The 21,333-nt window shown below is 38.9% G+C and overlaps 1 protein-coding gene across 1 annotated transcript in view; it reads left to right on the top strand.

Moving 5' to 3' along the window:
- Positions 1-21,333, top strand: part of GLP1R (glucagon like peptide 1 receptor) — an 86,461-nt gene that overhangs the window by 39,423 nt on the left and 25,705 nt on the right. Inside the window, exons 4-7 of the mRNA XM_061470926.1 lie at positions 11,810-11,919; positions 14,431-14,537; positions 17,488-17,641; positions 19,155-19,314. Of these exons, the coding sequence (XP_061326910.1) occupies positions 11,810-11,919; positions 14,431-14,537; positions 17,488-17,641; positions 19,155-19,314 (531 nt within the window). The remainder of the gene's footprint in view (positions 1-11,809; positions 11,920-14,430; positions 14,538-17,487; positions 17,642-19,154; positions 19,315-21,333) is intronic.

Raw genomic sequence — 21,333 nt, 5'->3', positions numbered from 1 at the left:
TTTGGTTTGGGGGACCAGATTAAACCTTGCCTGGTTTAATCTCTCTCACTTTATGTTTAATCATTCAATTTCATAGTATGAGATCTTAAAACCAAGGAGTTACCAGATGGCTACGTGAGCATATAGCTAAACTACCTGTTTGTCTTTTAACATGCAAGAAAATAAATTTCACTTCAAATATCGAATGCAGTGAAGATGATTAGACATTTATTACATTTCTTCCTGCCTTGCTCTAAGAAAACCAAGTTTCCAAAAAGCTCTCCATAACCGTGGAAAGGGGTGCGACCTTTTTCACTGAAAAAGACGTATTGCATTTGCTAACCCAAAAGCAAATCTAAATGTATACTTCCTTGCACTAAAAGCTGACCCAAGCTAATTGGCAATCTCAGTTTGCTTAAAAAAATACAAAAATAAACCCCCCCGGTCTTTCAAGTTCACCTCTGCCTCTGTTTGTCTCCATCTGATAGTACACCAGAGAACTCTAGAACATACGCTGTTCATCTCAAGGGTAGATAATGTTGAAAGGGTAGAATGTTGAAAGAAATAATTTTAAAAATCATTAACAGATATATTAACATGCATCTCTTGTTGGTCATGTGGCTATGCCATTGTCTTTTATCAATTTTATTTAACTAAATACATATTTTTAAAGAAATGTCTGTTTAACTTCAGACTGAGGTGCATGCAACAGAACAGTAGTTTATGAACTTTCTGCTGGGTTCAAATGTGACCTCCCTTAGGGGACAGTGAAAAGCTATATGCTCTGATTCCTCTTCTGCTGTAATTGAAGTGTGGTTATTCCTCACCAAATGTGCGATAGGACCAGAAAGAGACTTTGCATATGGACAGACACTGAAATGCATATATGGGTGCTGGGAGCAGCTGCCATGTTGCTTATATGTCAGATCTGGCTACCTGGGACCCTCTAGGAAGACTTTAGTTTTCTGCATTAATGACATAGCATAAATGCTGGACAGCCTTGCATATTATCTTGCTGTGCTGCAGCTGTGGGAGTTAAATAGTTGACAGCATGTTTTTCAGTAATTTTTTCAGTTATAGCTGTATAGTGTTTTTGTTTAAAGTAATTCCTTGAGATGTGCTACCAAGGATATCAAGGCACGGCTCTGCAGCGACATAGCTGAGCCTTATTCTGTGATTGATTGAGAAGTTGCCCCCAGCTTATCTGACTGTGAATGGTAAATTTAAGGGAGAAATAAACACTGATTTTTACACCCAGGCGCAAGGCGCTCAGCTACCTCTTGCCTTGCCCACGCTAGTCTAGCAGGTAGCTAGACATGTTTGAGCTGACCAGTTACTTTAAACTTCATCTATACTCTCATTACACATCTTGCGTAATTGACATATATATTATCTACCCACTTCTATTTGTTTGCAGTACCAGTATACTCTGTTAAACGGAAGGACCTTGCATTTAAGAACTTGCAGTCATTTAATTACAGTGGACAAAGAGTAAACCAAACTAATTAAAGGCCTGAATAAACAGTGCTTGTCTGTGCTACATAATTAAATGCCTTGCTGTGAAAACAGCTTATCTTTCTGGCTTAAATGTTGCTAACTGGTACTGATCTATTTTTTTTTTTCTTTCAAAGTTCCAAAGATGGGATGAACATGAATACCTATTCTGAAAAAAGCATAGATGGAGAACAACTTTCTGGAAGAGCCATATCACATACAGCTGACTTCTTCCCTGTTTCAGGAATCCCTAGCACTTCCCTAGCACTTTGGGTGCTGGGAAATGCTTCTTGTGATTCCAGCCTATACATGTTCTCTTGCAGAACAAATATGCTTCTGGTGTGGTAGTGAGCTTAAAGGCTGCACCTTTCTCCCAGAATCCTCAGCTGAATTCGGTGAAGATACAACTCAATCTACTTATATATCTCTATGAGTAAATGCTTTATGTAAAGGTGAATCACTTTCTTTGCCTCTTAATAGAGCTGTGTTTGATTTAATTTTTAGACATTATTTTCATTTAACAGATTAGTCATGTAAAAATGTGACCTGACTTAAAAGGTGTCTGAATGTAAGTAGTATAATTATAGAGCATCCTCCCTTTCACATATTGTCACAAATGTAGCTTTAACTTAAAAACTATGCTAACCTGTACAATGATTGCACTTGTTAATCATGCACGCAGTTTTCTTTTGCAGCATTGTCCTTTTCCACTCGCATGTTTTGCTGATAACTTTCCCCTTGAGGGTTTTCTGTAATAGACTAGATTTTCCCTGAGACACCTAGATCCCTGCTATGAATTTCGAAAGTATATCTAATCCTCCTCAAATGTAATCCAAATGTTAACTATTAGGATTCCCACACATCACTTTAAATTTTCTTTGAATAGGAGCAAAGTTTTTCTGGGCAAGATGTTTATGAGAGAACCTGGGCACTCGACTAGTTCAATGACAATAATAATGATAGTGGTGCCTGGCCAGACTAATCTGACCTTTCTGGAACTAATTTGTGTTTTGACAATTGGAATGGGAAGAAAGGAATTAGGCAAGCAAGGATCGAGTGCTCATCAGTATATTTCCTCTGAAAGCAAAAAAATTGGCTTCCACATGCAAAATCTGCCTGATAATTTTCATGGAGCTTAATGAAGCAGAATGATTTCCTTTAAACAGAATGAAGGCATGAGTAAAAAATGTGGAAAACATTGCATTTATGTGGCTAATGAATGATAGTGGGCTTCTCTGTCTTTAAATATGTGATGTATCTGTGGATATTACAGGATCATAGAAGGGTTTGGGTTGGAAGGGACCTGAAAGATTCATCTACTTCCAATTCCTCTGCTATAGGCAGGGACACCTTCCACTAGACCAGGTTGTTCAAAACTCCATCCAGTCTGACCTTGAAGACTTCCATATTCAAGGAAAGGATTGCATCTTGGCAGGAAAAGTTTAAGGCAAAAGGAATGTATATCCATCCAAATACCTTTTAAGCAATGAAAGCTGAGTGGAAATGAAAATGTAATAGAAAACTTGGGGAAGATTACCAGTGGAATGGTTTAGGAATTCCTGATTTTTAGATTGTGGGTTGGTCCCAACTTTATGGTGGTGGGTAAGAATTTGAGATTGATGTAAAAATTGCCATTGTAATGGAAAGGTAAATCCAGACATAACTGCAGCTTTAGTGGCCTCCAGTAATTATTGACAGGATAGATGGTAGTTTCTGTAATTAAAGCTCTTGGTGCCCTTTTTAAAAAAAAAAAAAAAAAAAAAAATTATTTATTTACTTATTTATTATTTGTAAGTTCTTGTATTTAGTATTTTATAGGTTTGCAGAACTTTGTTTAACGGAGATTCGATACATTAGAATCTTCTTTTAACACTGTTTATAAATGTTTTTCGAGAACATTTTGTCAAAACCTTGTTCTGCATTTCAGCATGTGGATCAGGAAGAGAAAGATTGCTCCTATGGTATTGGTGATACTCCTCTTGCTGCTCATGAGGGTGAATTCCTTATGAGTGCTTCCTAGAGTTTGTTCCTATAGTCTCTGGAGGAAACCACATGAGAGCTATGCAGCGGTCCTTTCTCCTCATCCTGTGCAAATATCAGGTCAGACGTGCTTCTGGCACAAGGGCTGTGTGAGGTTTCTCATCTTAGTGTTAGGATATATCCGCTATGGAGCTTGAAACGCAAAATTGGTTATCCCTTGTGTACTAGAGAAATCCATTGGCAAAGCACGGGGATATATAGATGTGGCACGTGGCAGTGTCCTGAGCAGTAGAATTAAGTACTATGTTCCTTCTTACACTTGAGGTAGCCAGGTTTGGGGTTTTATTGCATTGTACTACTTATTGTGCAGATGCAGCTTGTATCTGTAATGCTAGGTCTGCAGAGTATGAGAGGGATGTCTGTAAGCAACCCTTTACCAGTTGATGTAATTTTTCTTTACAGCTTCAGAAGCTTTAGCTCATGTACACAGAAGTGATAAGCCTTTAACAATGCCAGAGTGCACAGATTGCTCAATAAAAATGAATGCCTTCAGTCTTTTAAATGCATGAGATGCTTCACTGTATTTGTTTTGCTTTGAAGTACCACTTCTTCCACTCTCTGTAGATAGTGGAATTATAGTAATCTCTAAATGAAGTTTGATGGTTTGGGTTCCTTTTTATATGTTTCACAGTTGCCTGTGCTGAAAGCTTCCAGATGTTTAGGATTTTTCTGGTTTATCTTTAGAACTGTACTGTGAATGTGATGAATTAAGATTATTGACTCATTGGTTCTTCATACCATTGTTTTTGAGGATAGCTGAATACCACTGACTTCTCTGTTGCTAAAGATTGGCAGTTTCTTTGCAGCACCTGGCACTGGTTTTAGCCTGCATCTTCTGAAGCTTCTTGTTTTGCTCAGAAGCTGCACCAAGCAACTGGTGTTTATTTGTATGTGTACTTCCCTTTCCTTCCTAGCTGTGCATATTTAACATACTAGTTACCTGTTGGTTTTTTCTGAGTTGCTGAGCTAAAGCAAGGAAAAACAAGCATTATGCTAATGACTTGATGAGTTGTTTCCTTTTAGCTTGTTTTTGTTTTGTTTTGTTTTTCTTTCACTCTCTTGTTTGTTTGTGGTAGGTTTTTTGTGGTTTTCTTTGTTGTTGTTCAAGGTTTTGGGTCTTTTTAATAAGACCTTGGATCATGGTCATAGTAAAATAGGTCCCTTCCTCTGCCCCAGGATGACTTTAGTTGTCTCTTTTACAGCCTTTTAAGGAAAAATATATTGGGGTTTTTTTTCTTCATTTTAACTTCCTACTAATGGGATGTCTTTTATTAATTATGTTAACTGATAAACTTAACACAAAACCTCTTAGCACCATTTTTACAAGTCTATTATGCATTAATCCTTTCAATCACATTTGTTGTTGCAATTAATTTATTCTAACCCACTGTTACTTATGCTGAATGAAACTTTTAATGGTGTGGTTTGGTACCTCACAAAACCTTCACAAAGCTGTACTACTATCATAAATAAGTGTTTGTCATAAACAACCTTTTATTACATTAATTCACATATCTTTTATAGTTCATAAACACTCTCTAATAAACCTAATGCACACATACATGCTTGCACTTTTATGAGTTGTTTTTAAACTGTATTTTAAAAAGCTATGTTAGGTTTCAGTGTGGTCTAGCATAGTTAATGCAGCTTTTTCTCAATACAAGTTACACAGCTGAAATGCTTGGAGAGTATAGCACCTTTTAGGGTAATACGCTGTGTTTAAACAGTATTATTTTTCAGGAAGATATTTTAATTGTCATGAGATATTAACTCCTACCAAACAATGTATAAGGTTGCAACTTAATGAATGCTTTATGATTTGTCATGGTCTACTTTGCTCACACAGCCTTTATTTGCCACCATTTTACAAGTAGTTTTTAATTATAAAGCTATATTCTATGCTTTTTCCACAGATCGCTTATTCCTGCACTATGCAGAATGGATCTGCTTCTGAGAGATGTAATAAAGGGAGCTCTTCTCTGCAGGATCATTGCCTCGTTAACCATGAGAGTTTGTCTTGAGTGAGGCAAGATATTGTAGAGCTGGCAGGGATGATTTCTGCAGTAGGAGAATGCCCATGCAGAGCAAATCTTGTGGCTGCATAATTTTCTTTCTTGTATGAATGAATCTGGCTTTACTATGTGACTAGAGTATGCTCCTTTTTTTTTTATTATCTATATGCATGTATGAAATAATAGTGCTTAGTGTTCATTGGTGAGCCGAATTGGTGGTCTTTGGACCATACAAATAAGAAAATATGTGGTATAGACTTGATTCAGTTTGCTTAAATATGGCTTGAGATCTCACAGCGGTAAGGATGACTAATTTCCTGTTAAATAATCTCCCTCTATTCTGTAATCTGAATAAAGCAGTGGATTATGTTGGGAAAAATGTATGACTGTGTACATAGAAACAGTGTTATTGGGTGGACCTAAACCCCACACAAGTTGCTTTTGCTTAACACTTCCTAATTCTTGATTGTTTACTTCTGTTAATTCCATTACAAAATGAATATTTTAAAATAAATAAATTTATAGGCAGGCAGTAGGTCTTGGGTGATACCAAACAGCATCATCTTCATATGCAGTCTCTTGTCTGTGCTTTCGATAGCACATCACAGGATTCAGGCGCTGAGGGTATCCAGGGCATGCAGGGTGGACTTGTGCAGCCTGTGACATGGCCTGCACTTGCTTAATTGGATCTCACTTGCACCATGTAAAGGTACCTGTTAGGTCTATGTAAGAACATATCTATCTCTTAGTAGAAGTGTCACTCTGCAGTTTGTTGGGTTTGTTTTGGGGGCAGCTTTTTGTTGGAAGAGTCTGGAGAGATTCTTGGATCTTTCAAGCTATGAGCAAGTGATGGGGAAAACTCACAGTGCAAATGTTTGGATATGTTTCCCTAAAACCTCAAACCACAGAACATAACTGGAAATTATTCCTTTCCTGCTGCAAGAACTTTAAGTGACCACCAACCTTTCTGCCTTCAAGGCAAAATCCAAGGCATACCTGGTTTTCAGGTTTCTTATCTCTAAAGCAAAGGAGTTGGGATGACTAATATGTTGTGAGGAAGAAGGAACAGTGGGAAGGCATACTAAATAAAGTACTCATTGTTAAACTGCCTGTTGAGGTAATATAATTTCAGACGATGTGTTGGTGAGCCCAGTAAAAATGCTCATTTTGATAAATGTGATCCTTGCACAGTAGTGCTGGCTGGAGCTCCTCCTGCTCCCCAGAGCCTTTGTGATCAGGCTGCTCTTTGGTGTCACTCATGGGCAAGTGCGTGAGTCCTGGGTTTAGGATGTCTTCACTGTAAGCAGCACCAGAGTTGGGACTGAGTGACACACAACAGTTTTTCTGGGCAAGTGTGGCTGCTTTCAGGGCAGTGCCTGGGTCATGCTGAATGATAGCTGAACAGAGCTGCTGATGAGTGCACAACCTCCTAAATTCTGATAAATTGTTGTCACCATCAAAGGGCAAGTTTTTATTTCAGGAGCAAAAGAGTATGCTTTGACACAGCAAACCCTGGTGGTGCTCTTATATTGCAGAGTCCCTGTTTCTTGGAGAAGGTTGTTACCTTTTCCAAAACGCTTCCTCTGCTGGAAAGAGAACCAGTATTAGCAGAGGAAAGGTCTATAATACTTGACACACAGCAGCCAGAGAAAACTGTTGTGTCTCTTGTTCTTTTCTCATTCTCTCATCTCTCTGCCTGAATGGAATTGATTGGGTAGGACTTGCTGTAATTGGTTTTTAAAATGAATAGTGTTCCATTTTGTCCTCAGGGACAGTTTGGCGAGTAATCTCATACTGACCTTGACACCCTGATACTGTAAAATGCAGATCAGGTTGCTTCTTTCAAGCTGAGAAATGATTTAATTTGGGTTTATTTCTAGTAAAAGGGAGCTAATAAGGAAATATTTGTGAGCCTCTTGCCCATGTGATAACATATTTTCTCCATATATAAAAGCATTGAGCTAGTTGTAGTATTTGATTTACAGGGTCATTAGAGAACTAGACAGATGTTACTAACTTCACTGACTCTTGGGCTCTTCTCTCTTTTACTAGTTTACAGAGACTAAATTTTGGGCATCAATCCATGTTTTAACATGTAATTCTAATGAAGTGTGATTGACGCTCTTCACATAAACTGGTGTCATTAAGCTGCTGTTCCAAAGGGTGTGCAACTTTGAGTGAATGCACTCAGCTTACAGGTTAAACAAAATCAGATTCCCTATGCACTGGCTGTAGATTTTTTTTTTTTTTTTTTCCTGTTTGCAGATGAATTGACTATCAGAAAATTCTAGAACTTAAGAATCAGTGTGATTTGAAACATTGACCATATGGTAACAAAAAGCATTACAAGAGAGGAAAAAGGTATTGCAGGATAGCAAGGAGACAGCAACGGCTTGAGCCCTCAAAGGTTGGTCATGATGCTGATCTATTAGAACTGAAGCTGATTGTTATTTATTTGGTATCTGTACTGCACTGAAGGTAAGAGGGCATGAGTCACTTTGCAGCATTCAGGCATGGACAAATGTGAATTGTCCCTGACTAAACTACCTGCAAGCAAGAAGCTGAAATTGCTCTGCAGTTGAGGAAGCTGTGTGCGTGCCTGCCTTCTGTCATGGCACATACGCAACCTCCAAGCGTTGATGTTATTTTGCCTCCATACATATTAATAACTGAATTTTGTAATCAATGGTTTCATATGAAAGCTGAAGGAAATGAGGTTCCTGGTGAGCTTCACATAAGACAAAGAAAGAATGCATACAAATACCATGCCTTCCTCCATTTTAGGAGGGTAAAGATCTCTTACCATCCTAATGCATGGTCAGATGTGCAGAGAGGGTGTTGTAAGAAGTCCGTGTGAAAAAATTACTTTAAGAACAAAAGCAAACCATATGCTTTCCTCCAAAGCAGTTAGAATGGTAAGGTACTTGCAGTGCTTGAATCAAAATGTCCTTGATTAAAAGCCAGTGGATCCCTTTGAAATTAGTTGAAACTGTTTTCTCTAAGCAAAAATGAGAATTTAGTTTGTATATGAAAGAAAAGTGGTCTCAAGTCTCCACTTCGGGGTTTCTTCAGTTATTTTGGAGATGCACCAGAGGTGTTTCTGATGTTGAGGATGTATTCTGTCCCTGTTTTCAGTGAAACAAGATCAGGAAAGAGCATTCACTTAAGGTACCATCTCTTCTGAGCTGTCAGTCATTAACAGACCTTTTCTTTTGTTTAGGCAGTAGCAGGCAGCTACCTGTGATGGAGCCTGTTGCTCAGAGGATGAGTAGATGGATGTTGTTTGCCTTGTGCCTCTAGGAAACAGCAGGAATGGCTGCAGGATGATGCGTTTCAGGAAGGGTCCGCAGTAACCCTCTGATGTTGAGGGGGTTCTGTGGTGTTTGACACACAACTGAAAATAATGTATTTCCACCATGGTGAGACTTGTTTTCATATTCCTGAGAGGAACTGGTTGCCTGCAGTGCATCAGCCCTGTGCTATCTTCATGTTGTGGTTTGTGCTACCTTTCAGTTTTCATGGGCATCTCTCCATGTGTCAACAAGAATCTAAACTCTTCCTTAAAGTCTCTAAGTTTTCTTTTAACTTTTTCTATCTCATAAGCATTTTGGCTAATAAATTATTCTATAAACCAAGCATATATGCTCTCATGCTCTCATACGCAATCTCATCTATTTGGATTTTTTGTTTATTCTTCTTAAGGCTTTTCCTGGATAGGTAGTCCAGCTGGTCTTAAGTTGCCTCTGAATTCTGCACTGACCCACAAGTGCAGTGAGCAGTGAGGCTATGACAAACCTGACACATCTGGCTTGTGGCTGCCCAGAGATCCATAAGAGCTGCCAGTGCAATTTGGATGTTTGCAATTCCTAGATGTGGCAGGGAAACTCTCTTTTCCAGTGTAATAGGGTTACATTCATCTTTCTTCATATCTAAATTAATTGCCTTGTCTTTCTGTCTGCTGGCAAATTTCATGTTTCATTTACTGTAAACAAATATGCATTCTCCCATATATGCCAGGCTTCAGCATACAATAGATTTTCCTCCTTCTTATTTCAAAAGAAATGTTTATCAATAAAAAGAAAATTAAAATGTGTCATGATGATTTGGACTAAAAATAAAAACATTGAGGCTAAGCTTTCATCCCAATTATACCTTGACAGTAAGAAATACTGTGTTTTGTGTCTGTATGTGAATTCTCAGTTTTAGAGAATATGAAACAATATTTGATTTTTTGGTTTTGTGTATTTGGTTTTTTTTTAATCACTTCTCCTTTAGCAATCTGTGGGATTTTGGTTTGTCTTTGTGTGGTTTTTGCCTCTGTTTTTTTGTTATTGTTGTTTTAGGAGTATAATAGAATTACTTTTTGTGTGAAATTGTTTCTCATAATGATTTTGTCTTGCAATACTCCTTGCTTACAGCTCATGCAATGGCAGTCAGAGTGAATTGCTGAGTCCTGTTGACCCTCTGTACTTTAACCCCCTGGATTTTGCCTTCATTGGCTTATAATATATAATATTTCCTGATTCCTAGAACTACCTTGGCATAGATGTTTTGAATGATGTACTTCAGTTTGTTGTCCATTAATCTTGGGGGAGGGAAGTTATGCTTTTCTACTTGCTGCCCTCCATCCTTAACATTACAGCAATACTCTGACCAAAGGAAGTGGTTGGCGCTAGCAGTAGATAATGAGAGCAATGGCAAAATATTCGCAGCAGGCAGTGGATGTGAATGTATGTTGCATGTGATAACCCATATACCTGTTGGCATATAAACATATGCAAACAGGTATTCTTAATAGTAAGGAAAAACCTCCACCAGGCATAACTATATTTTTATATCCTCTTTATATTATCTCTTACTGGTATGTTCAGTACACCAATTACAAAAACAAATATACTATGCCTACCCAAACCATTATCAGTTACCATTTAGCATACTCATTAGAAATGGTGCTTTAGAATATGAATGTCTATATTATTTTTTAAAATGTCATTCTTCACTTAAAGTACTACTATTCTACCACTGATGACTATCAAATTACGTTGTCAACTAATATGCAAATAGCCTACTGGGTTGTTATAATTTCAAATAAGTTTCAGTGTTTTCACACTGAATATAAATGTTGAGTTCTAATGAGTTTTGGTTTGCAGTAAGGAGGGATCTGACAACAGGGTGTGGTTGCAGTAGGCAAGGCTGGGTTTGAGCCAAAGCTGCAATTTTGATACCTGAATAGAACTGAATCCTCTTAACTTGATTTCTCATACCTCAAAACATTGGAATCCTGTTTCTAAACATGGTCTTGATAGAGGCTAATCCTAATTGAGGGACTGACTGAGTACTGTTTTTTTGAGGGGTAGCTTCCTAGCATGCAATAGGTCAGTTTACTGGTTAAGAAGCATGACTAGTAAGAAACTTTCTTTTCAAAGCAGCTGACATCATTACTCCAGCTATGTTCTGATACACAAGCATCTCCAGGTTGCTTATGTACAGCTGTAAAAATTGTTAGACTTCTCTAATATTCCAGACACCAGAGAGAGTTCCTTTTGATACGTTATGGTTGAGTGCTCTTTCCCCCTTGTACTTTTATTTTGATTCTCCAGTCTGATGTAGTTTTCTTATGACCCATTTTGTCGTATGTGCTTTTACAAGATCAAGCTGCTAACTGCTTTGGAAAGGTGTTTTATTTATTGCTGGTGTTGTTATTCCCACATGTAGACAGAAGGAATAAAAGGATTAATGGCTTAGGCAAAGATTTACAGCTTCATTTTTGTAGCACAGATGTTTATATAGGCATTTACACTTTGCAGAGCTTGTGTTAACATACCTGTTCTGAGGTTTCTCTGGGTCTGTGTGATCTCAGAAAAAAAAAAACATGTTTACTCTTTCTGTGCCGTGTTTTCCCTGTGAGTTTTGTAGCTGGGGCTTAACACTCCCAAAACTTGTGTGTCTTTAATATTTCAGTGAGCTGGAATTTGTGTGTTATCAGATCTTCACAAAGATGGCAATAACTATTTCAGCCTGTTGTTGTTTCTGAACAGTTAGCAGTTCTGGAGTATGCACTGTCTGATCCCTTTGGAAGCTGCTCCCTGGCCTTGAGGATGAACAGCAGAAGCCTCTGCTGCAGGCAGGGACCTGGTGAGATGCTCCACCAGCAATGCTGTGGCTTCCCGCTCCAGCCAGGAGAGCCATCTGCCAGGAAGAAACTTGCACTGAGCTTCTGTGCACCTTGCCCTGTAAGCAGGCTCTCCTCTCATTAACCCGATGGCTTGTTTTGCTCCTGGCAGTGCTGCATGGGCAGGTGTACCGGTTTTGCACCCTGGAGGGGACGTGGCTGCTGAAGGAGAATTCAACCCTGCCCTGGAGGAACCTGTCTGAGTGTGAAGCCTCTGACCAGGTAAGAGTTTCCTTCTCTTGTTGCTGCTGTTGTTTAGGACAAAACAGAAGAGAGAAAAAATACAGTCATTGATGCTCACGCATTTGTGTCCTGTCCTGAGTGCCTTGCTTCAATGAGCTTAATGGTAAGGGACATCACGCCTCTCCTTTTCAACAAAGGAAATGCGGAGGGTAGATGAGAGCAGGTTTCAGTGTATGTGAACGAGCCAAGAGAAGTGAACCAGGTAGTCCCAGCTGCGATGCAAGGCAGGGGGCTCAACAGCAGCCCACCCAAATGGAGAAGTGACCTAATTGCCTTTTCTTACATTCACAAGTTGTTACTGTAAAGTGTTTATTCTGTCTTGTTAGTAGCTGTTAAGGTGATTAAGATGAACTGAACTGAATGATATTTGCTTTTTACCTTTGGGCAGGGGGCTTTTTACTTGTTTGGGGTTTGCTGGGTTTTTTGTCTTTTATTTTAATTTGCCGTGACCGATGGAATTAGTCTTGTCAGTGTTATTTTTTGCCCTATTGCTTTATACTCTGCAGGGAGCTGAGACAACTGGGCACCAAATGAAGGAGAGCATAGGAATTTCCAGGGGATTTTTGTCAGCCACTGGCGTCAGCTAGAGCACTGTGTGTTCTTGTGACACATGATACCATTACTGCTGTGAGCCTCCCAAGGGCGATGCTTTTTCTCACATAAATTGAGTGCACTCTGTCTGTCCCAGGGTACTGGGAACTAGCACACACCTAGTCAAAAGAGTGCAAGTATATGAAATTCCCAAGTGCTGCAGGGCCTGTGCCCTCTTGAGTTCTCATTCCTCAATGCCTCATTCTTCAGAAGTAATAAATGGCTGCAGACTGGAAGGAGATAGGAGAAGAGGTAGCTTCTAATTCTTTAGTTATATTAAATTTGACTTTTTTTCCTTTAATTTGCAGTCTTATTCCTTGTCCCTTCTTTTTCTGAGGTATCCCAGCAGAGCATGCTATCTTGAACAACTAGGCCTACGCTCTGTATTGACTTTTCCTTGTTTGCCGTTATAGTTTCTTCCAGAACTGTGTTGGGACGTGCTAAGGAGACGTGCTCATGGAAACACTTGGCCATTTGGCGCGTGCGTCCAGGTTTCCATACACTGACCTGAGTACTGAAACCCTGCATACATGTTGTCAGTCCCTGAAATGTGAACAGCTGTGTTTGGTTTTCCAGCTAATATATAGAGAGCCCCATAACAACCTACTTTATTTTAAGCATCTTGTACATGAGAACAAAAGGTTGCTTTAATAAGTTAGTTGTGTATTATTTACAATTGTTGCTAAAACAAAATCCAAAGGGTTTGTGAGTGAATCCTTATAAAATAGCATTGATTTACTTTGTTTATAATGTGGTTTTGATCTGCATAGATGCTTTAAATTGTCAGGTCTCTGTAGTTTACCTGAGCTTTGATACTGAAGACATTTTAGTTTTCTCTTCATAAGGCAGCTCTTGTATCATTCCCTTTAAATCATTAACCTAGCAAATCCCTGGGGAACAGCCTGTATGTTCAATTTAAATCCTCCTGTCTCTTCAAAGTACATCTGAATAGCTGTACTTATTTCTGAAGTACAAGTATATTCCTTTGTACAGCACAGGTCTCAGGAGTCAGTTGCAGAATTAGCAGCTTGAAGAAGGGAAGTGAAATGCCCTAGTCTAAATAGACTAAGATATGTGCTTAGAAGTGAACCAGAATAAAGAATATGAATGTACCTCTCAGGCTGAGCAATAATCCTTTAGCTTTTAAAATACTTCCCTACAGATTTTGTCCAGCCCTTTCAAACAAGGGTCTCAGTAATCATGTCTTCAACAGAGAATCTGAAGAGAGTCACAGGTCAGGACTGTTGGAGGGGTGCAAGCATCTGTGGTGCCCACACTGGGTTGCTCCCTCCTGGACAGTGCTGTAACACCTAGGTCATGAGATGTTGTTGGGCTATAGTTTGTTACCAGGAGGTTACGCAGTTGAGACAGAAGAGGGCAGAACATAGTTATATGACTGTAAGCATGCTTTGCCTTAGAGTCAGTGAATGGAACCCGACTTGGTTTACCTCTAAGTATGGATGTAGTCAGAGGACCACCCTCTTTACAGGAGTAAGGAGACTTGTTTTAAGTGTTCAAGTCTGAAAACATCAATTTTGCTGGTTTTACTGTTGGACTGAGTTGTGTCTGTGCTTCCTGCCATCTGTTTAAGACTTGCTTTTGTGGTAATTCATGCCTCTCCAACTTGTTATGAAATAATGCCACGTTATCTATTTTCTAGCCTGGCTGTTTGAGCGAACACCTGGGAGCATCTGGGGAATTAAGATTAAATTTTTATTTCTTTAGAGCATACAGAAAGTGGAAGACTTGATTTGATATGTGCACTGAAACTTGAAAGTAGCAGAATGGCTTCTGGTTATCATTAGGAACAGTTAAAAAGCAGCTGGAAGAAAAGAACTGAAGCCCATCAGCTCTGTCTTCCCCCCACCCCCTTTTTTTTTCTCCTTTATATGCTCTCAGGATGCACCAGAAGAACAGCTCCTGAATTTGTCCATCATATACACCATTGGATATGCTCTTTCCTTCTCTGCCCTTGTAATAGCAACTGCCATTCTTCTTGGATTCAGGTAACTGGCAAAGCTCTGAAGTGAGTGGGGAAAAGGTGTTACGTTTTTCTGTATGATAGTATTGGACTTCAACAGGCTTTCTCCATTTGATTATTTTTTTTCCTTCTTCTATCACCTCATCATTTCTCTATCTTATGTCACTTCTGTGTTCTTTCCTACAATCATTTCTTCTCAAAATGCAAGTAAAATTCTTAAATTTTTGCAGTGTTACTTGTGTGAATGAGTAGAACAGATGATTGTATCAGCTGAAATGTTTTGTTGTGACTTTTTGTTTCAATTAAGTTCCCACTGGAAGAGATGGGAGAAGAGAGAGATTCCAGCATTTCCTCATGGTGTTGCTTTGCAGATGAAGCACTAGTCTGGGGTGTGAGAGGACATTTAGGACAGAAACTTTCATCTTGCCTTGCTTGGAATTACACAGAGCATAAATTTCACTCTGGCCTATTTCCCTGCCAGCTCCCTGCTACTGTGTATCGCCAGGTCCCATCATCCCTTTTGCAGACTGATGAGGGTGCCTCCTAAAAAAAGAGTACAGTTTTCCATCTCCTGGTACTCTCATTTGAAATCAAGTTGGGAACCTTCAGTGCTCTGATCCTTAAGAAACTTCCCTCCCTGACTAAAGAATTATCATTGCCAGTTAACAGTCATTTTCTCTGGTGCCAGCACTCTATTTTAGCAATGCAATCCCACTCCTTTTCACCCTTTTAAGTGTTTCTACCCCTTATGTATTTAAAAAATCAGTCACACCTTTTAGCTTCTCATTTCCAAAACTAAAATGATACAAGCCTTCTAATGTTGCACCACACCTTTTAGCATTGTATTACTCCCTCCTCCTTCCAGTGGAGAAGCATAGGCTAGCGATCTCAAAGATTTAAAATTACTGCAGAAATGCAGAGATGTGCTTGCCCTCTGTGAATGCCATGGGATAATTGATTTGTGTGCGTTGTACCTGTGCAACTTTGGGACTCATTTGACAAGACACCAGATGTCTTGAAGTCTCCAAATGTCTCTCACATAAGTGCTTGCTTCTTGTTTCACCCATCAGTGATACTTCTGAGTAATCTTAACAGGCCAAACTTAAAGGTCACAGAGCACAACCATATACTTTTGGGAAGAAGGAAGGATGTGAACGTGGTTTGTCAGGGAACATGGGTAAATTTGTCACTTACTCTCCTATGATGACTTGTAGAAGAGAGGGGAACTTTGGTACCTTAACTTTTGTGGAGAGACACTTTCACATTTTTAACTTGTACTGTGAAGCAGGAATCGGTGAAGTGTACACTAGTGTGTGCTTCTGATATTGAAAATGAATTTTCAGGGATGTTAAAGGGGATGAGAGTCTTGTTAAAGCTGTCGTAAATCTATTTTGTGCTCTCCCGTCTAAATTGCCTGAGGAAAAAATTGGTCCTGGATCTCATGAAATGCATGAGGCCTATCCCTATGTGCACTGCAGTTGCTGGATTTTGATTGGAACCTCTATTCGTGGCCTCTCCCCAGTAGCTGCACAACCTCAACAAATAGGGATCAAAATCTAATTCAGTGGCACCAAAATGCTGGTGTTCTCCCCTTTTGTAATAAGGAGGCCTTTTTAAGTTCCTAGACTACAGAATAACTCTTGGTTTTAATAATGATAAAACAAAAGAAATAATATATCTCTAGTGTCCAATTTTGCATCCTCTGAAAGAAATGGAAGAAAAGTCCAATTTCAGTGATGGAAGCTGAATTAGGGCCATAACTTTGTGACTGAAACAATTTAAATAACTTTTGTTGCTTGTAGCAGAAATACTCTGTAACGACTTGCGATCTATTTTCTTCAGTTGGTTAATTTACATAATTTTTTTTTTCAATCTGTGTCAGTTCTGAAGGGTAGCAACAAATAAATTTTGAGTTAAAGGAAAATAAATATTAATCATATGTCAGTTTTGAAATAAGCAGTGACTTAAAAGTGTTGCAAAAAATTCTATTTGAGCTATGGAAAAAAAGTTCTCTTTCTTCAGTGCAAAACATAGAACTTTCAGATCAAGTTCATTTTTCTACCGAAATTTATAGGGCAATAAAAATAGACATAATCTTTCTGGATCAGTTACTGTCTATCATATGTTACTTGTATCTTTTTAGTATCAAAAAAGAATCATACCTAGTGTAACTTCCTTTGAAACAAAGGATGCTGTGTACCCTTGCAGAAGAAGGGAAGAAAAATGTTTGTGGGTAAGGCTGATAAAACATTGGCAGCACCCTGCAGTTGGATGCCATTTACATGACTGCAGTTTCTTTTGCTATCCCTTAACATGCTCTTTTTTGACAAGTAGCAATTTTATTATCTTTACAGCTGGCTGCTGAAATTCAAGGGTTTTTTTTACATGTTTTTTTTGTTTGTTTGTTTGTTCTTTGTTTTTTTTTCAATTCTGAATGCAGAGGTCAAGTTTCTGTTCCTTTTACTCCTACAGAAAGTATTTACAATTCCTTCAGGGGGCAATCTGAATACAGATTTTTCTCTTGTCAAAGTGGTAATTCACAGGTTGATGTTTTTTCATTGTGGGTTTGGGCACAGCCAGAGGCTGCACTGCACACCAGTTCCTGAGCCAAGTGCAGTGACATTGGGGTCAATTCAAAGAGATTAGATTCAGCCTTATGTGAAACTTAACTGTTTTCAGCCCTCTCAGATATTTCTTTTCAAAATTATTTTTATACTTTGAATGTATTTTTTCCTTACACACTGATCTCCTTCCTTCCCCCAAACACTTGGGGCTAAAGTTTGGAATGTCTTTTCCTTGAAAGAGATTTCTTTCCAAAACCACTTTGAAATCCCTACAGCTATTTCAAAGTTATGGGATTTCCTCTGGTACCTCCTGATTTCCAACAGGGCTTGTTGCTCCCTCCCTCAGTCCTATGTGTGATGTTGCAGCTTATCCATAGATAGTGGATCATGACTGATTCTTCCTTTTTACAGACATCTGCATTGCACAAGGAATTATATTCACCTAAACCTCTTCATCTCGTTTATCCTCCGGGCTATATCAGTCTTCATTAAAGACTCAGTGGTGAAGTGGATGTACAGCACAGCTACACAAGAGCACCAATGGGAAGGACTTGTTGCCTACCAGGTAGGGGCAGACACTGGGGTAGTCCTCAGGATATTGGAGTCATCACTGCAGTGTGTCTGGATGACAGAAGATAATTTAATGTTGTAGCTGTGCCACCCTGTTCTTGGGACAGGCAAGTAGCTGATGCCATGGCATGCTTCTCTGCCTGTGGGAAGTTTGCCTATACTAGACAGAAGAAACATGAAGAGGTGGACTTTTGATATATATATGTGTGTGTGTGTATATGTATACACATGCCCATATCTTTTTGCCATGCTGCAGGTTCATTTCTTTCTGGCAGTGACAAGAGGGCATTCATTTTCCTAAGCCAACACCTTTTGTGATAGGACTGTCTGTCTTGTGTAATGACTAAATTAGTTGGTCATTCTTGGAGGTCTTTATAATCTGTTGATGATGAGGAAATAAAAAAGGAAGTATCTGATTAAAATGCAAATTTGAAAGCGTTTAGAAAAGCTTTGGGGAAACAGGCCAATTAAATACTTCTAATTGAAGGGAGAGGATATACAACTCTTGTGAATGATGAAAGCATGCCTTTCCCCATTCAGATGTAGTATACAAAATGTACTTGAATCTTCAAAGATGGGATTTTCACTGTCTGTATAGCTCTTGTGTTTCTAGAACATGGGTACAGCATTTGTTGCAGCAATGCAGGGTGGGGGTTTTAAATGGTATGTCTTCTGATGCATACATAGTACCCATCCTTTTCTGACACCTTGCCTAAGGCTTAAGCGCTTATACCAAACAGTGAATCTTATATGATGGCTGATTTCTTCTGATCTGCAATGTATAAACTGGCAGAAAATAATATTGTAGTATGTATGTTAAATGGTCTGGAAATGTTCACATTGTCATTCATTCAGTGTTCACATGTCAGTCATTCTCTACTTCAAAAAAAAACCTAGGCTGTATGTTTTCATCAGATCTGATGGATGTATTTATTAGGTAATCAGGTTTCATAGTTATCTAAAGCCCTACTGACCACCTCTGTAATTTACTAGCCAAGAGAGATTTTGCACTCAAATGTGATGCACTGGGCAATATTGCAGTTCTGTCAAAAATCTTTTGCTTTGTAAAATAGTATTATGACATCCACTACTTGCTCTTTAGTAAATTCTCAAGTGCCGAACAAAATATCTGGGGAAGTGAAAAGATGCACTGGCTGCAGTTGATACGGAGCCTTTCACTTTCAGTACAGTACACTTACAGCACTTGCAGTGCCTTTCATCTTTGTGTTGTGCTTTTCAAATTATAATCAATTGGTTATTAAGGGGAAAATCCAGAACATGCAGTTTAATTTTTTGTTTCATTTAGGGAAGAATGTTATTGAAAGCATCTCTCTGCAGCGTATAGCACCTATTACTGGCTTCTGCCCCTTTAGTACTCAAATGCGGTTAATTTAGCAAGTGTTGTTTTGAGGATCAAGAGTAGGAGATAGAACGAGTCTTTTGGGTTAGTATCTCTTTATTCTCAGCCCTTCTTGCATTCATTTGAGCTGTGCTTTCTTCCATCACAGGAATCACTTAGCTGTCGATTGGTCTTTGTGATGATGCAGTATTGTGTGGCTGCAAACTACTACTGGTTGCTGGTGGAAGGCATGTACCTGTACACTCTACTGGTTCTTTCAGTCTTTTCAGAGCAAAGGATTTTTCGGCTTTATCTCTGCGTTGGCTGGGGTAAGTTGATCTTTCCATATGTCTGCAGTGGCTGCATGCACCAGCAGACTGTATAACAAGAAAAATCATTGTATTTTGGTTGTAGTGCTGCCCAGTTCAGTCCTGCACTCCCCATTCCCTTTGTGTTTCTGATCCCTTACTTTTTTTGAGCTGGAGGGTGCTGGGCCAGCACAGCTCCTGGATGCTTACACAGCAGAGTCTGTGGGTTCATAATGTAGGGGCTGTGCAGCACTGCAGAAACTCTGCAAACCAGTGACAGGGACATGGTACTTTTCCTGCAAGGCTTCCCAATACAAAATACATGGGGGTGATTCCAGGTGAGTGTGGACTTCCCTGGACTCCCCTGCTTCATCTCTTGAGAGTTTCCCATTGCGTTTGAAGACATAACTACTTGTGGTGCAAAATAGCAATGACACCTTGCATCTGGTCAAGGTAGAGTAGAGAGGTTGGTTATGTGGGAAGAGCAGGTCAAGTAGTGATTGCCAGGCAAAAAAGTGGTCAGTGTGCACATGCCATGGGCATGTGTGTGCTTGGGATCAAGAACAGTGATGCCATGAAGTAAGTTGGTTCAGCCAGAGTCACCTTCAGTAGAAATGCTGAAGCTTTAATTCTTTCACTGTCCAGTTAGCCAGAAAATATGTTACTATTCAGGATTAATCCTGGTTTTGGAACATCCCTTATGTGCTTTTATTGCATTTTCTCTTGCTTTTCTCCCCCCTCCCTTTTTTGGTGGAAATCAAGTGACTTTTGGAAAGCTGAAGGTAAATCCAAGTAAATACTGCAGGTACTTTCACAGATACTAGTTTGAAGATTTAAATTGCTTTGGCTGTCATCTATCTATGGATTTGCCACCTCTGAATATTGTAGCAAATTAGTTCACTGCTAAAATGCATATAAACGGCTTACTGTGAATTACCCAGTGCTACTGAACAGTGATATATGAGGAGCAAAGGCTTTCCAGCTTATTGATGGGAATAAATAAATGCAAGTAATAGCAACTTTCTGCTGGAGAATTTTAGTTTAAAAGTTTCTACATCTTCCATTGTTTTACATAGGACATACAGGAAAAACAACAGCACCTTGTATACCAGTTTAATCATGTGTATGAATGGCTGTACCCTCAAAAAAGAAAAAAAAAGGGAGGAAGGGGGATAGGGGAGCTATCCTGAATCATTGACTGAGGTCATGAAAGGAAATGGAAAATTAGAGCAATATTATATCTAGCCAAATCCTGAGGGTATTGTGGTGTCTTATAAGATTTGATCTGAATCACTTCTAGTTAGAGTTTGTTTCTTACAAAAGCAGACAGCAGAAACAGAAGATGCTGGTTTAGTTCTTCCTTTACAATATAAATTTTGTTGAATTTCTGGATGAGTTTGTGGGAATGAGTGGCAATGCCAGAACTTGGCACTGGATAAATGGCTTTCATAAAGCTTCCTAGAAAAGCTCTGCTTGACCCATTCAATCCTCATCTGTACAGTTTCTTGCTAATCTAGACATGGCTGCATGTGAAAACCTTGCCAGTAATTCTCCATCTTCAAATGCAAAAAGATCTGCTAGTTCAGTGTTCCCAGATTAGTTATACCAGGTAACAGTTTAGTCTCTAAAAGTGGAAAGACACGAAGGTTTTTTTTTTCACTTTCTTGCTTTTTCACTGGTGTTTCCATTTTTTTGGGTGCTCTGGAATCTCACCAAATATGTTTCTGGCATATACAATGCTCAGAATATTTAATTTTTTTGAGCAGCATGATACAGAGAAGTCAGTAGGTTCCTGTTTTTGTTGAGAAAGTACTGCTCTTTGAAATACTTTATCAGCTGTAAAAAATAAAGCTGGATCCAAAAATAAATATGTATTTGATTGTCAGAACTGATTTGATACCTGGACCCTTTGTTCTGTTAATGAATTGTTCTCTTAAAGGATAATTTTTAACTTGTTCATTGCTCATCATTTGATGAATATTTATGTTTTAAAATTTCATGTATGTATTCACAAACTTGGTGTTAGTCATTTCATGTTAT

This window comes from Pezoporus flaviventris, unplaced genomic scaffold (genome assembly GCF_033815535.1).
Source record: "Pezoporus flaviventris isolate CSIRO_AGI_PZ_B2104156 unplaced genomic scaffold, CSIRO_AGI_Pfla_v1 ptg000066l, whole genome shotgun sequence".
NCBI lineage: Eukaryota > Metazoa > Chordata > Aves > Psittaciformes > Psittacidae > Pezoporus > Pezoporus flaviventris.
The sequence above is the reverse complement of the archived record's forward strand: the minus strand, read 5'-3'. Positions and strand labels throughout refer to the sequence as shown.